At 42.2% G+C, this 16,369-nt stretch overlaps 1 protein-coding gene across 1 annotated transcript in view; it reads left to right on the forward strand.

Moving 5' to 3' along the window:
- Nucleotides 1-928: 928 nt before the first annotated feature.
- adgra2 (adhesion G protein-coupled receptor A2) overlaps nt 929-16,369 on the forward strand; it is a 39,920-nt gene continuing 24,479 nt past the window's right edge. Inside the window, exon 1 of the mRNA XM_003452628.4 lies at nt 929-2,004. Within this exon, the coding sequence (XP_003452676.1) occupies nt 1,715-2,004 (290 nt within the window). The 5' untranslated portion in view covers nt 929-1,714. The remainder of the gene's footprint in view (nt 2,005-16,369) is intronic.

Consider the following 16,369-nt stretch of genomic DNA (forward strand, 5'->3'; position numbering starts at 1 on the left):
ATAGATAGATAGATAGATAATAAAAACATTAAATATTTTGTTGAAAGACATATATATGTGTGTGTGTGTGTGTGTGTGTGTGTGTGTGTGTGTGTGTGTCTTTCAACAAAATATTTAATGTTTTTTATTATCTCAGAATAATTGAGGAAGAGCATTCAGTGCACCTCTCATTTAACTTTAAATTGTTTGAAATTTGATAGAATAGGACTGAAAATGCTTGTCTGTATTGGAGCCCTGACAGCTTCTTTGTGCCAGCCACTCCAGTTACAGCATTTATGAGAAACCACTCGGAAACAAAAGAAAACATGCCATTAATCTAGAAGTTATCATCTACAATATGACACCCCATTCTCTGCGCCTACATTTTAAAGATCAAACTCTTCTCCGCTGTCATAACTCTTTCTGCAGTAACAATATCACATTTGCCGTAGCGTATCTGTAAAAGTCTTTGCTTCCTCTGCTTCCCGTCGATTGAATGAAAACTCTTTGATCTGCTCAAAAGGCACAATACAATGAAGGCTTTCCACATTCATTCATAATTTTAGTTAGGCTCCCGGTGCAGGCAGGCACTGAAATCAAGACCTTTCAGACTTCTACACCCAGGCCAATCAACATTTTTTAAAGCAACAAAAAAGCAGTTTCCCTTTCTGAATTTATCATTGGAAGTATTATTGTTGTGATGGGATAAAAGCCAAACGTTTGATTAATAATTAGGCCTAATTATTTCGATAATTATTTCAGTTTTGCTTATAGGTGAAATATTTGTGGGTTTTAGGCAAACTCATATCCATAAAATTAAACCTAATGGGCCGTATCGTGATTTTTTGTGTGTGTGTGTGAAGGCGTGTAACGTGAGTGGTCGTCGTTGCCCTGACCCCCTCCCCGGTCACATGTGGAACCTCCTCTCTGTCTCGCTCTGTGCTGATCCGGATGCGCTAGGACCGCGGGGACCAGGGCGCAGACGAAGACGGAATGGGCGCACTTGGGGTAGTAACCAAGTGATTTTTGAGTGTGACAGAGGCAAGCAAGCAAAACCGCTAGATTCTGGGAATTACACCGCAGCTCCGAGCTCACTTCTAAACGAACTAAAAGTTGCTGTTTTTTGTTTGTTTCTTTTTTCCAACAAGTTCAAACCGAATTCAAGTTGCGCGTGAGAGTAAGCAACGGAGAGCTTGGGGAGTGGAGAAAAACACTGAGGAAAACTTTCAAGAGATGCGAAACAAGTGAGAAAAGTTAGAGAATTAATTTTTGTTCATATAAACGACGGAGTGGCTGTGGATGTGACTGCTCAGCCCTCAATCTCACCAACCCCTGGATTAAATTTGCAGAAGGCGAGATAACGGTAATCTGGACACTCCCACTTCTCTAAAGGTAATTAACACAGCCATCAACTTTTTAGAGACATATTGGAACGCTTTTTTTTTCTGTTGTGGACGTTTGGATGGTGACACATCTCTTGGATTTATTAAAAGCGTTTGGACCAGAGGGAGTTGTGCGCCCGGACTGCTATGACATAACGGGACACTTGGGGAAAAAAATCAACGGCGCTGAATATTTCTGGAATGACCGGATGGCGAGTGTCCATTGTTGAGCGGATCCTTTAACCTTGCCATTCATTCAAGGCCTGAAAGCTGATTTTATTATTATTGCTGTTATTATAACTTTCTTCTCACCCACATTACACCCACTGAAAGCTCCATGGTGCAGATATGGGATGACTGGAGGCTGGGGTGCAGCTGAGGTGAGATCCAGCCGAAGGACAATGTTTGCGCCCGGCGTTGGCATCCCTCTGCTGCCGGGGCGTCTGGTACTGATGCTGCTCCTGTTGCCGAGGCTCTCCCAGGCTTGCCCGGGGCTGCTCGCCTCCACCAGCGGCTGCAGCTGCGCGGAAGAGCGCCCCAAACTGCACAGCGTCCAGGCTGTGGGGATCAGGGTCAGCTGCAGCAAGGGGGAGCTGACTGAACTTCCGGATCCCGGCTTGCTGCCCAACAGAACCGTCACTCTGTGAGTTGGAACACTTTGAGCATCACTGTAACATTCAAACGGACGAATTAACAGTGTATTATTATCATAAGGCTGGATTTTTGAAGGCTGGGCCTGACATACTGGTGTCACCGGTACAATCTGTCCTCTGGTGTCACTCGACTTTCATAATAGTCTTTCTGAACATCCACTAAACATTTTGGAGGGGAATCATTATCCAATCTTTTTAAAAAAAAAACAAACAAAAAAAAACTTGTTTCCATAGTTAAATTAAGTAGGAGTCACAGGATGTCCATGTTATAGGATTAGGGAAGTCACCTTTAGCTGTTCATTCTTAAAAAGTAGTCCCAATGTGATTATCATCTAAGGCTTAAGTATTCTGGGAGCCACACACCGATGACCCCATGACCTTAGTTTTACCTGCATTAATGGCTTTCTGTGTTAATGAGACTTGTCAGGTTAGGCGCTTACATCTTGATTTACTTTAACTCTGTAGCAGAGGGCTGAACGCTGCCATGCTGCAAACCATTAAGACAAGCGTTGAGAGGGCATAGGGCTGACTGTAGCCATCATCTGGCCCTGCCTCTCTGACACAACTCTGTCACTTTAAATTAGACTCAGCCAGACGCCCTGTCTTCAGCTCGCTCCTTCTTCTTCCACCACCACCGCCGCCGCCGCTCGTGCACATGGCCCAGCTGACTTGGCCTCGCAGAACTAGAATAAACAGAAACACATTATAAGTATTTTATGTCTGAGTCTTTGCTTTACTGGTGGGCGGCTCCTTAAATGCTGCAACACCCTGTCTCACTATCTCCTTCTGTTGAAAAGGGAGGAGAAAAAAAAACATCTGGCGAGAGCTGGACAGCACTAATCCTGACCCAGAATAGTTGGATATTTGTAATTATAAAGCAGTTATTTGTGTGGTCTGTTTTGGACCAAACTTGAAAGCACTACCATCACTGGCCAAAGTACACTATTGCCCATGACTGATGGCCTACCGATCTATTAGTGACACATTTTTTTGGACGGTAACACACCACTTTCTTCACAGCTGCTCAGTCTTTTGAAGACATTGCTCATTCCCACAGTGTGTTAGTGTCTCTGTACTCTGACCCAGCGGGAGAAATGCTAAGTGCACATCGTCACAGGGGGAAAAAACATGTTCAACTGCCCCACTGGAGAAAGCATATGAGGTAAAGTGAGGGGATTTATGCCCCAGGAGAGCTAAAGCCAGCCAGCAGTCCATTTATAGGGCTTTATGTTTCTTGCTTATTAAATGCAGGATAAACATCTGGGGAACACATTGCTGAAAAGCTGGAGGAGGCGAAATGGCTCGGGTGGCAGTGGTTGAGGTGACTTAAGATAATCTCCTATACCCACACCTAACTTTGGTTAAGATGTTTTGTGCATGTGCTTTGCATTCTGTGACACTTTTTCGATGAAGCTCTCTGCCAGGCAAAAACAATTCCGCTTGCAATCCACCATTTTCTCTATATCCCGGGAACGACGGTGTCTAGAAAGTTTGTTTTCCTGAGGATTCGGTGAGTCTTTTCAAGCGCCTGCGTTCTCACTGTTGCTCGTGACATTAGCTCCAGATGTGGAATGCGAGAAGTTGTGTGGATATTCGTGTTATTCCTGACATTCCACAGACGCTCGGAAACTGCAGACAGTATCCCAGGTGCGGCAGGGGAGCTTTTTCCATGCCCTACATCACTTTTCCTCCTCTCCAGAATCGGAGGGCTTGAGAGCCAGGCCCTGCTGCCCTCTCTCTGGGGCAGCCTGGAGGAATGCTCTCCTCCATGCTGAGCAGGCAAAGGCTGGAGGACACCAGGCCTTGGGCTTCCGGGGCTGGCTGCTAAGTGTAATTCACAACAGCTGGCCCCTGTGAACATTCCAGCTGAGGCCCCTGAGCCTCATGGGAAAACCCGACGGCGATTTGTTTATTAAAACTATTAGCTGGCTGTTTGTTGCTCCTGCCATCCATAAAGGAGCAGCAAACAGTCCACCCCCTGACCCCCCCCAATATCATCACCTCCTCCTATGGCTCGTCAGTGTCTCTGTTTGGAGTTTGTTTACACTGCTGTGCGTGTCACGTTTACACATCGCCATTTCTTTAAACTCATGCTTATCGGTAGTTTAATGATGTATAAATTTATTCTCAGCCTTCTCCCTCAAGCTCCAGTCGTTTGTCCCACTTTCATTCGTTTCTCTTTATCTTCATCCCCCCTTCCCCCGCTCTCTATCATGAGTTCATCCACATGCAGTAACTCTCAACCTAAATATTTAGTCGTCTTGGTAGGAAACTGCCATGTCCAAACTCCTTCCAGATGTGAGCTTGAGCAGGCTTGTGTTTAGGCCTAATTATGCACGGCTGCAGAGGAGGTGGATCGCTGGAAGAGGAAGAGGAGTGGAAAGGGAAGAGAGGGTAAAACAGATAAGGGTGTGAAAGTGAAAAGTTCTGTTGAGGAGAAAGTGGGAAGACACGGTGTAGGTTAAAAAGAAGCCGGAGCGAGGGAAGAAGGTCGAATACGAGGAGTAGAAGAAGTGGGACGAGGGAATCAAAGGGGAATGAAAGAAAGAAAGCTGAGCAAGAAAAATGATGGAGAGAGGAGAAGTTTGGCAGGCAGTTCAGAGGGATGTGCCCCTGGAGACTGAAAACTCCCCATCCCCTGACTAACAGATCTTTAGCTCCGAGTTGAGACACAAGAGGAGGAGGCGGGGCTTCTAAATGCATCAGCATAGCTTCACTTTCAATACATTACTTCGTGTCTCTAATATTTCGGGGGTTACGTTTGTCTTTGTCTGTTAGTGGAATTATGCAAAACTACAATTTTAGGTAACACCGCTGCCGGTGAAGCAGTTGGTTGGAGTTGGAGTTAACATTTAAACAATATGCCCAATATTCAAAATCCATATGATATCAATGTTTTGGTTTGTATTTTAAGTTTGCTAAAATTTCACAGGCTCTGTTGTTTCCAATCTTCATCAGAACTGGACCAGATCATCTTCATATCAATGTATTATATGGATTTTTGATTTTCAAAAGCTTTTATTCATCATGGCAATGAAGCTGTCGAAAAGGAAGTTAGGTCATATCTTGGCAACGCGTTCAAGGACATACATGGACGTGGGACTTTGTTTTGACGAAGTGCAAACAGTCTTTCTTCATTTGCTGCAAAATCGAATAACTTTTGGTTACTTAAAAGAAATAATTGTCGTCTGTGATAATGCCAAGGGAGGTTCAAATCTGAGACATTTTCTAATGCAACTGGCATATTGTTTTTTATCAAGAGCAGATTGGATGTTTCTGTCATAATAATTCAGCTGGATGAACTGAGAGAACTCTTAAATCTGTGTCAAAAAAGACTGCAGATCTCTACAGCTCAGACACTGAAGGCACCAGCTTCTCTACACAGTCTTCTCCGTGCCCCAAGCTTAGGTTATTTAGTTGTGCTTCACACCTGGCCAGTCAGAAATGTACAGGCCTTACTAGTACTGGTAAAAGTCAGAAAAGCGGTTTGGAAAATGGAATTAAAGGTGATACATAAAAGTGAGGAGTAGAATACATTAGGGTAGCACTAGACCCGGTGAGAGTGTTAATGCCAGGTCTTAACCTATTCAAGTACCACTCATCAGTCATTATTGGACATGTTTGAATTAATGGGCAGGACTGAGTCATTCAAACATCTGCTGGGGATGCCACATTGAACAAGGTGACATTGTTCACATGTCTGTTCCAGCCTAACGACCCCGGCAGTAATTCATGGAAAGACGTAGGGACAACATGGGCACCAATGTTGGTATATCCCCAGTATTATGCATCCCAAATAGCCTAAAAGAAAATGAGTGAATTGGCAGGAGAAAGGCTCAGTGACTACAGGATGCTCCCAGTAAAGCGTGTTTCTCTTGTCTCTTCTTTACTTGTTTCATTTTCAGTCATTTGCTGTTATAAATGCCAATATCAATAGATCAGAAAATATTTAATATTGGCCTGAAAGTTTGTCCCTCTGATAAATTGGTCCAGCTGTAGAGTTCGAAATTCCAGTTAGCTAACTGTTTATGTATGCGATTGGAATAACAAATCTGGCATTTTTGTTAACCCCCCCCCCAAAAAAACATCCAGGTTGGTATTCCAATAATAATGTACTTTGACCTGAAAAGTGTGGATGCCAACTGTTGCAAAATGAGCCCATTAATCACAATGATTGATGGGCTCATTACTTGCAAGTTATTATAATTTTAATGGAATATCCACATACGCATAATTTCATCAACTCCTGTGTCCCAAAGCCAAATGTTGTTTATTATGTTGAAATTGTTATTGAAAGTTTAGCTCTGCTGACTAAAGAAGCTGTAATCTTTCGGTATTGGCTATTTCAGTGTTTTCAGCATCTTCAGACTTTCTTCTTAAACTGATCACAGAATTCTTGTTGTATGAAGTGAAGGCTGTTTCAGATTTCATACTGTAGGTTCTACTACTGCATTAGGGAACGGGACAAAAATGGATTTAATAATAATGAAAATGTGGGAGGCTATGGGGCACAACTTAGCAGAAGGAAGAGTTCATTCAATCTTTCATCTGACAAAGGAGGTTTCACAGATGATCAGCTGGCAGACATATGCAAATGTGCCAGTTTGGGGTATCTGTGTTGAAGCAAGCAAAATATATATCATTAGCTAACAGTGATACATATCCTACAGATTCATGCTATAGCCCTGAAACACTCAAAGAAAAATGAGTGCAGCGTGGGGGCAGCTGTGTTTGTTTTAGCGTTTTAATGGATAACAGACAAATGAAGAGAACGTACAGTGGCAGCTCATGTGCGAATATGCTGGTGCTTCATAGCTTGTGGTTTGTACCCGAGTCAAAACTGTGCTCCTCCTTTGGCGTATTTTCTTGTCATCATTGTCAGTGACTGATGGCTGTGGCTCAGTGGATGCCAGCCTGAGCGAGTGGGCTCAGATGCTTAGAGTGAGGGTCAGCAGCATGCCCATCCTTGGCGTGATTTCCCCCCCTCCCCTCCCCATCCAAGACAGCTGCAGTTGCTCTCTCTGCATGTTTGAACTTGAGCCCAGTATGTCAGTGTGGCTAAATGGCAGTCAAGGGTTTCAGAGGAAAGTATTTCAGCCAGGGCAACAATATTTTTATCAGTGAGGATCATGGAAGTGAATGTCTACCCATTTACTTCCTTCAGACAGTATGTTTTTGCATTAAAACCAGCATCACCTGAGTTGCAAACTTTATGTTCACATATACGGAGATAAACTAGTTTTTGCTCTTTAGTGTCACGTTTTTTGTGTGACCTAGGTCACTTTGACATTTTTTTTTGTCCAGTATCCTGCACAAACTTAGGTTAGGTCATTGTTGCACAGCTAACAGCATAAAACAGCAGGCTCTCCCTTCCAACTTTTATCAGTTCAACTCTTAGCAAGAAGGCAGATAAAAGCTCGATTTTTGAGCTATTCCTACAACCAAATTTTGTCTCCATCTTCATCTCATGTAGATGGTGTGCTTGAGTGGCACTGCCAGCAAACACACCATCGACATGACCAACTCAGCTTATTTATTTGTTTTTTTTATTAAATTATTCATGAGAAAAAAAGAGAAAATCTCTAAAAGGTAGCTAATTAATTTAATTTATTCAGATTTACAGTTTGAATACTACTTTTGGCTACAAGTGTGTGCTGATTGTTATTATAAAAAAACATCCACTTGTAGTGCAAAATAGGGTTTTTTCCACTGCTGTCTGTGTGTTATTTTCACCAGGTTTGTTTAACTAACTTATGTATAGTTTCTCTATCAAATGTCCTAATGAGCAGTCTCTTAGTTTGTTCACAGCTGCTAGCAAAATGTACGGCACACGCCCTGTCACACTGTTGTGGTTGCATTATAACAATAATCTCTCCTTCTCCATAGCCATTAAACCAGCATAATTATTAGGATTTTACAGGATTTGTATATTAAAAACATTTCTATAATATTACTGGTGTTAGCAGTGGCTGAAGTAATCCTGCAAAATCTACACCTACAAGAATATGCTACACCAGCATAACCAGTCTGCCACTAAAAAGGAGTGATGGAGAAGATAGCCTTTTTGTTAACCCCACATTCATCTGGTTTGAGTCTTTTCATTTTTGGCTCTGTTTAGCTGACCATCATACAGCCCGATATCATTTGCTACATCTGCTACGCCCTCTGAGTGTCTATTTTTTCAAAGCCAGCTCACCTCAGTAGTATCATTGGCTGCCTACAGTATTAATCTGTGTGCCTTTAATCGCTGTGCTATCTTCTGAGTCACATCATCAGCCTCGCACTTGTGGCGAATGGGAAGCTGGATACCAAAGGGCCAGCAGATGTGTCGGTGGTTTATGATTGGTCTGTGAGTCAGTGTTTGTCAGATAGGAGCGTGACTACGAGACATCCCGAACCATCCCGAACCATCATCTTATCATCAGGGAAAGTTCCAATAGCACAGAGAGAGAGGGAAAGAGAGAGCGTGCTGGCTGGGCATTCCTGAAGAGTTTATTTATGTGGGGAAAGGTGTTGAGACGAGGGGGAGCAGACTCCCCTCGACACATGTTAGGTGTGGCCGTGGTCAGCAATAAATCAAAAAAGCAAACAAAGGGCTGACACTGGATACTCAGAGTTTTCTACTGCAGCTGTAGCACCTGCCAGTGCCACACAAGCCTTGTATTTTATTAAGTCCTTGCAGTTCAAGGTAACATAAGCAGAGAGGGAGTCTTCGCCGTCATACTGTGTGTACTGCAGCTGCCCGCCCGTTTGCTTGATGAATGTGCATTTCACTTATCACCTTGTTGTGTTTGTTGATTAAATGGCCGCGGTGTTCCAAAACTTGGCAAAAACAGCGGTGTGTTGTCATAGTAATCTCATACCCCCAAGTGGCTTTTTGTTGTTTTAGTTTTTCCTTTCTCGCTGCTCTCTTCTTATCTTACTCCAAAAATGCCTGACTTTGGCTTTTCTTTGCCAGCGCTAACTTCCCGCTCCCTGTGTCTGACCACAGCGGCCCCCAAAGTTCCTGCTCTGGGTCGACAACACATGGGACGGAGATAATGGGTGTCTGTAGTGGGAATGCCTGTGGCTTGCGTGTGTGTGTGTGTGTGTGCGTGCATGTGTGTGTGAGTGTCTTAGTGATATGCTTGAGAACTAATCTATGGCAATGCAGTGCAATCATCTTCTGAATTTCAGATACTTTTAAGTTACTTAGAGTACACTAAGTAACTGTATCTATCAGTATGAATAATGTGCTTACACTTTTAGTTTTAGAGGGTGGGTTGACCAGGACAATTTTACTGCAACTACAGAAAGCATAGAGTGTGCAAGAACAGTAACGTGTCGAGCAAAGAGGATGAACTTAGTGCTTCAGGGCTTTGGACACTACTAGTACCATTTTATCACCAATCTGGATTTAAGCACAACAATTAAGAGCTAAAATCGTGAAGCCATGTCCACATTAGTCTGTGTACTAACAGAAAATGAACATATGGCAGAATTTAGAGTCAAGGAAAGCTTTTGGGTTTCCTTTTGTCAGTCGTGCTTGAATGGAAACACATGCAGATAGGTTGCTCCTCTGAAAATATTTTTAAATGCCACATTGTCACAGACAAATAAGCAGTTCAATCAGCAGCTTATCCACCGCTCTCTTACTATGAATGAACTGCAGATGGTAATCCTTCCTCTGGATTATTGTAGGGGTCTTTTATAAGCGCCTGTTGTTGTGATTTGGTGCTATATAAATACATTAAAATTGAATTAAACTGAATTTCAAAGTTCATCAGGTTGGAGGGTCTCATTAGCTTGCAGCAGATCTCCATAGCAGAGTAAAGACTGCTGCCGACAGGTGTGGTTCAATGTTGGAGTTCACCAGACTGTACGATGATAGATTAGAGATTGTACATTTATAAATTACACGGCAAGTATTTGTAAACCTTTGCCAATCTGTCCTAGAGTGATTGCAGTCGATCTGAGTTGTATGGCAATTGTTTGGAGACAGGTTGTCTTCCACTGGGCGACCTGTGCAATCGCCATGTGGTAGAAGTGGATCACCCAGAAGTTGAGGGTGTTGCACGCACAAACTATGATTGCCCATACAACCAGACCTTATATTGTTCACTTGCACTCCCCTATCAGCAGCACAGGGATGGAAAACAAATAAATTGCTTTATATGTGGAAGGGGCTTTAGATGGAAATATAAATACTGCACGTAGTGGGAAATAGCAACCCCAGCTTTGTCCCGAGGTAACGCCACGTGACCACATTTTTTTTCCTAAGAAACAAATTGTTAAGTAAAGACAGAGATACTGATAGTGTGTTTTTGTATCTTTATCAACGGTACTCAAGTATATAAAACCAACCAGCAACTCATCTTCATCGTTACTCAAAACCATTGTATTATTGAGTACGCTGTTACACAGAGCCACAACAAACTAAACTAATCTGTCGCTTGAATTGTTTTATCCATTACACTGTCTATGAATAAGAGCTGGTTTAGAGCTGCATTTAAATTGACTGAACAAGTTGTGACATAAAGCAATAACCCTTGATTAAAATCTTCTTGATGGCTTAACCGCTGTTTAAAGATACAGTATGAATGTGTGTTCCTTCGGAAAGAATGGTGGTCTACCAGTTTTTATTACAGATGCCTTTTGATTATTTAATACACTGTGGTAGCCTCTGGTGTTGAAACGTTGGTAAATGTGAATTGAGCCCTGACTGTCATTCGAGAAAGCATTACTGCTGCACAGAAATGAAAAAAGAAAAACAACCTTCTCACAGATTCCTCTAAAGGCACTCAGTATCTGGGGCAAAAAGATTTTAGCCAAGCCTTTGTAAACGCGGCCTGATTTCCCAGCAGTCTTTGCTGGGAAGCAGAAAACAGAGGCTGGTTATGAGACAGAACAATGAGACAATGTTAACAGGCATACACCGCATTCCACTCACTGTCTCAAATGGCTAAATTCACTAAATTGCCTCATTAAAAGTGTAAAAACACTTTAGACAGTGATTAAACTGACTATTGTGTTCCTGCACTCCAGCCATAAACTTTCCAGTTTGGTTTGTCTTGACGAGTCTTTGACTATAAATATTGCACTAATTTATTGCAGCCTTACAGTAAGGCGGTTTTATTTCAGCTTGTGTTCCCTGACTGCTAATATTTGTGGCAGCTACTTGTTTATGTCTTTGGAGTTCACTGGTTTCTCAGCTTTAATAAATTGTGTATTGAAACGCTTTTGGTAGACAGTTCCTGATAGCAGAACTCGATGAATTGTCTAATAAGACCAACTTGAAGTGGAGACCTTCCTCTCCAAATTGTGTATTGTGTGTGTGTGTTAGCCTGTGCGCACACATATGGGAAGGGCGTGCATGGCCACATCTCTCAAAATAGGCTCCAGTCCTCCCCTCTCTAATTAGAGACATTTAAAAAACCCAGATTTTAATTTTAGACTAGTAGTTTTTGGACCACTTATGCGCGCGCACACACACATACCCATCGAGTTAAACATACACACTTTCCATATAAATAAATCTGATAGGTCACACACTAGTACATATAAATCTGCGCACACGCACACAGACACACACACACACACACCACAAACCACAAAGCCTAACTGCCTGGCCCTGCATGGTAACCCAAGCACAATGCAGTATACTCTATAATAAGCGGTTCAGCATATCAGATGCAGGAGCACACTCCCCACGCTAGGCCTTGAGGGACATAAGTATGATAACAAAACTGAGTAATGCAAGAAAATTATTGGCATAAATCATTAAACTCATCTATTTTGTCATATACACGAATGACAAGAATCTGTACCACTCCTTCATGTGGCTGCTCTCACCCTCTTCTCCCTGTTTGATGACTAAATTACTCAATGTGGGTCTGCAAAATGATTTCATAAAAAATATTTTTCATGCAATTACATGCAAGTGCCTTTCCATGACAGGCGGTAAATGGGGCTTGTAGCTTGGCAGCGTTCCCTGGTGGCTGCTGTGAGCCCACTGGTGGGTCAGACACAATGGGCACATTCACGTCTTGACATGCATTTGCTGTTTAAGTGCCTGTTGTGCTCAGGGGCATTTAGTCTCTCTGTTATATTTGGTGCTGCGACTTGCCTAGGACAGGCTCAGGGTGCAAGGGGCTCCCAGGACTGCTGGCTTCGGTGACTCTCTGTCTGAAAGGGTTAAGCTATTAGGAATAACCCATGCGCTGAATAGTCGGTGCGATCTGGAAGCCTCTTTTAAAGCACTTATTGTAACAAAGATGACACAACTGGCCTCCCACTCTGAGAGATCTCTCTGCTCTTATTCCTCTTCCCTCCACTTTCCTCCTCTTGTTTCTACAAAATGTGTCTGTTAGCAAGGAAGAGACTTAGAGGAGAGAGCTGCACTGCAATGGATTGCTGTAAAATATACACAATTTTAGAGTAAGCAGGCTGTATTTCAAAAATACAGTATGGTCACTTTAAATTTTACAATAAAGTGCTGCCAACCCTGCTGCCAGTATTTTACTGTAAAATTTAGTAAAAGTTAGAGTTCTGATGCAGGCTGTGAATCATAACCACACATACTGTCAGCAATCCTACAAATGAAAAATGTGAATATTTTCACAGCATAGAATAAATAATTTCCTCAGAAAAAAATAATGCAGTTCACACATACTGATGTATTTCAATATCCCCTGAATTAACATTTACATCTCCTTAAACCAACACTAAACAGAAAATCTAGAGTTACTTTAATATTTCCATTAATATAATTCCTTGCTGTTAACACACCTCACGATATGTCATTACCCAGAATTCTCAGCTGCTAATGAAGGTCTACACAGCTTATGTGCATATGTACGTGTGCAGGTGTATAAATGCTTATTATTGTCTGTCACTGCAGGTTTATTTTTAAAAAAAAATCAATTAAAATAATTAATAATGACTGCTGTTTTTAATTTTATCGCCTACATTGCGTTCCACTTAAATAAACATCAGCAGTACTTCATGGCAATTCATTCATTTAGCAAATAGCTTTTTTATAGACGCACTCTTGCATTCTGCATGCAAGAGTGGAAGCTTAATTGCTGCTTTTAGTAAAAGTCTTCCAGATTGGCTTTCTCACATATCACAGCGCTGAATGTATAAATGGCAGTCCGCTTTAATTACTGCTCTAAGTTTGTCCAGACAGGAATCTCATCTTAGCAAGTTGTGTTTGTTTTTGTGTGGGTGTAAAAGTATCACAGTCATCACAGTCTGTCACTGAAACATTTTCTAAAAGTTTACGGCTCATCTCTCATGACACATCAGATGATGTTATCCTTTCTCACTGGCGTGCCCGCAGCTGAAAGGATCATTTTGATTCTCCTGGTTTGGGAGCTTAAATTGCAGTGTAATCCACTGCATGCTTCCATCAATTTTTTTAAACTGCTTATTTGGTTCAGGGTTGCTGGGGTGCTGGAGCCTATCCCAGCTGACAGTGGGCGAGGGGTGGGGTACAACCTCTACAAGTCGCCAGCCCGTCACAGTAGCAGTGTAATGTAGATGGGTAATGGCGTCTGATTCATTAGAGCCCACGTTTGGATGGAGTAAGTGGGATTGGGAAGCTAAATTAGGTAATGCAGTTTCTAATCCATCTTTTGGTGTAACCGCAGTATTTTGTTGATCCACGGCGTCTGTCTGCATTACTCTGAGGGATATGTGTGTGATGTATATATGAAGAGAAGTGCTGCCATGTCCACTTAGTTCTCCTGTGTGAATGGCACATATTCTTGAAATGCACCTTTGGCTTGAAAAAGCTGCTCAAATGGAAAGCAAAAGGGGAAAATGCAGTAAAATAAATCAGCGCTGGTTTTGCATAAACTGTGCTCAGCTGTGAGACACGAATGAAAGAGCTCACACAAAGCTGGGCTCTTGTAATGTAGAAGTGGATAATTGCACCACTTTCAGCAGAGTTCAGCTCCCTCACGGTTAAATTCTTATTAAATTTTATTTATGTGACACAGACCAGCATGTGCATTATCAGATCGGCTAATTAAACCAGACTTAATTCAGTAATGATGCTCTGAGACTCTCATTTACAGTTACTCTCATTATCTGGCTCCCATTGGTCTCTGAATTACCACCGGAGCTTTGCCACGTTACCAATCTGTTTCAAGGGTTCTTGTCTTTCACCCCGTGTGTGGTCCTCAAGCGTAAGAGACCAATCCAAAGTTAATTGATGTTTACACAATGGTGCTTTGGGTTGTTTTTACTCTTTATTACGCTGAACCAGAGCACCTCCCTCTCTTTTGGCCTCGGAGTGCTAGATCGATCGCATCTTTCAAGCGCTCCCGTTGTTTCATCATTGATGAGACTGCTGCAGCTTCAGGTGTTGTAAAGACTGGATCTGCTCAAGAAGAATGAATCTGTAGTCAGCATGAAAGAAAACAATACTATTATTCACAGAACGTGAAGTGTACTACATACATAATGAGCTCTAGGAGCTTAGCCTGGAGATGAATTCTTATTAAATATAAATCCTTGCTTAAGACTCTTTTTCTGCTTGTGGTTTGCTGTAGAAGCCTGCAGCTACACAGAGCTCACTGTCTGAGTCCAGCATGCCTAAATATTTAGGAGCCAATTGAAATCGGGGCTTTTTACTTAAGCACTGCTCATTTATGTTCGGAACTACATGCCAAACCAGGCTAGAGCGTTTCCTGTGTATCCTTCCCCACCCAAAAAAATAAAGAAAAAAGTTTAAAGTGCTTTTGGCAAAGAAGCAGGATGAGAGGATGAAGGTGCGATGATACTGACACCAAAAAGCAAACAGGACATCCTGTTGTGTTTGAGTTGACAACATTCTTGCTGTGGTTGGGACAGAAAATAGAGGGATGTATCTTTTTTTTATCGCCTGTGTTCAACCAAACGACGGCCCAAAATCAGCTTTAGAAAGTATACAGAATACAGAAGACAAAGGTGCGTAAGCACCCGCCCACATCAGGCCTTATCCTCCAGGCTCAGGGCAGCTATGTAGTGAGACAGCTATGTAGTTAAGAGTTGGGGGGGAATGGAAGTAAATCAAATACGATTTGCGACGTGCTGTCATTGCTCCCGTGTGGCCCTCAAAGGCTTTGTGGGATTAGTAAGCAAATTGAGCAAACCAACAAAGTGAGTGGCATGATGCAGGGAGGAGCTGCTGTGGTCTACTAGACAAGATGCTTTGTATAGTTCCACTTTTATTTACACACCATCATGCAGCATAAGAAGCCTGATCTAACACGGAGCTGTGGCAATGGAAGCTAAAAAGTCAAGTGTGATTCGATGTGTAAATTTACACATTTTTTGCCACTGAACTTCTGGAGAGAAGGTTTTTGCAGGTAGGGGATTTTTCGTTTTTACAACATGTTAAAGATTTAAAGAATAAGTAATTTGACATTTCTAAAGATGTAATGTTTACAGAAATTTACTTGAGAATCGAGCTCACTTATAAAAAGTTGTTTTTATTAAGAATATTAGTTTACTTGATCTCTTTGGGGATAAGTTTGCGAAAAACCAAGAATGAATCCGTATGTGTTTTTATGTTTTATATTATAGAAAACCGTGAAGTCAAGTTGTTATACATGTGGTGTTTGGGTTGATTTTGCTTGCCATGTTTAACCCCTCTGCTGAGTGAGAACTGCTAGAAGAGAAGCTGGTGACTCGGTTTGATCTGGTGCTTTTCATATGACCTCTTTCTTTTTGATCCTAATGTAAATGAATTATTCGAAATGGTTAAACAAGATCCCTGGGGCCTGACATGTGGCCCTGCTTTCTCTCTCTTTCTCTTTTTCCCTTGGTTGCATGAATTAGATGGATTCAATTAGCCCATCTAATTTAGGCCTCTGTGCTCTGAAAGGGTTAAGTGAATGAAAGATACCATACCGTAGTCTGGACTGAGTTAGCGCACTGACGTGCCATGCGAATAGGTCTTGAAAACAGAAGAAGATTAAATCAATCTGCCATCTGATCTGTCACTTACAGACAGATCTGGCAGAAATGTGCAGTTAAGCCTCAGTAGCAATAGTGTGCTGAGCAGACATTAGGCCTCCTAGTAGAAGCTGCTTATCTTCTTTGTTTGTAAAGCTCTGTTAACCTACAGTGATGAAGCGATGGACCCTCGTTTGCCTCAGCTGTCACCTGTGTCCGGACCCTGCTCCGTCTGTCTGATGGCTTTCCAGGAAGTGCTCTCTCTGCAACCCCTGACCTCTCAAACCGGGTTCTGAATAAACAGCTAATTGGCTGGGTTTCCTGTTTAGCCTGATGGGAGCGCTGACTATTTCTGTCTGTTTACAGAGTTCTGCTTCTCTCTCTCTTTCTCAGAGTTGTACTCTTTGTATTGTTTATGAAAGAACAATACCC

This window comes from Oreochromis niloticus, linkage group LG12 (genome assembly GCF_001858045.2).
Source record: "Oreochromis niloticus isolate F11D_XX linkage group LG12, O_niloticus_UMD_NMBU, whole genome shotgun sequence".
NCBI classification, from domain to species: domain Eukaryota; kingdom Metazoa; phylum Chordata; class Actinopteri; order Cichliformes; family Cichlidae; genus Oreochromis; species Oreochromis niloticus.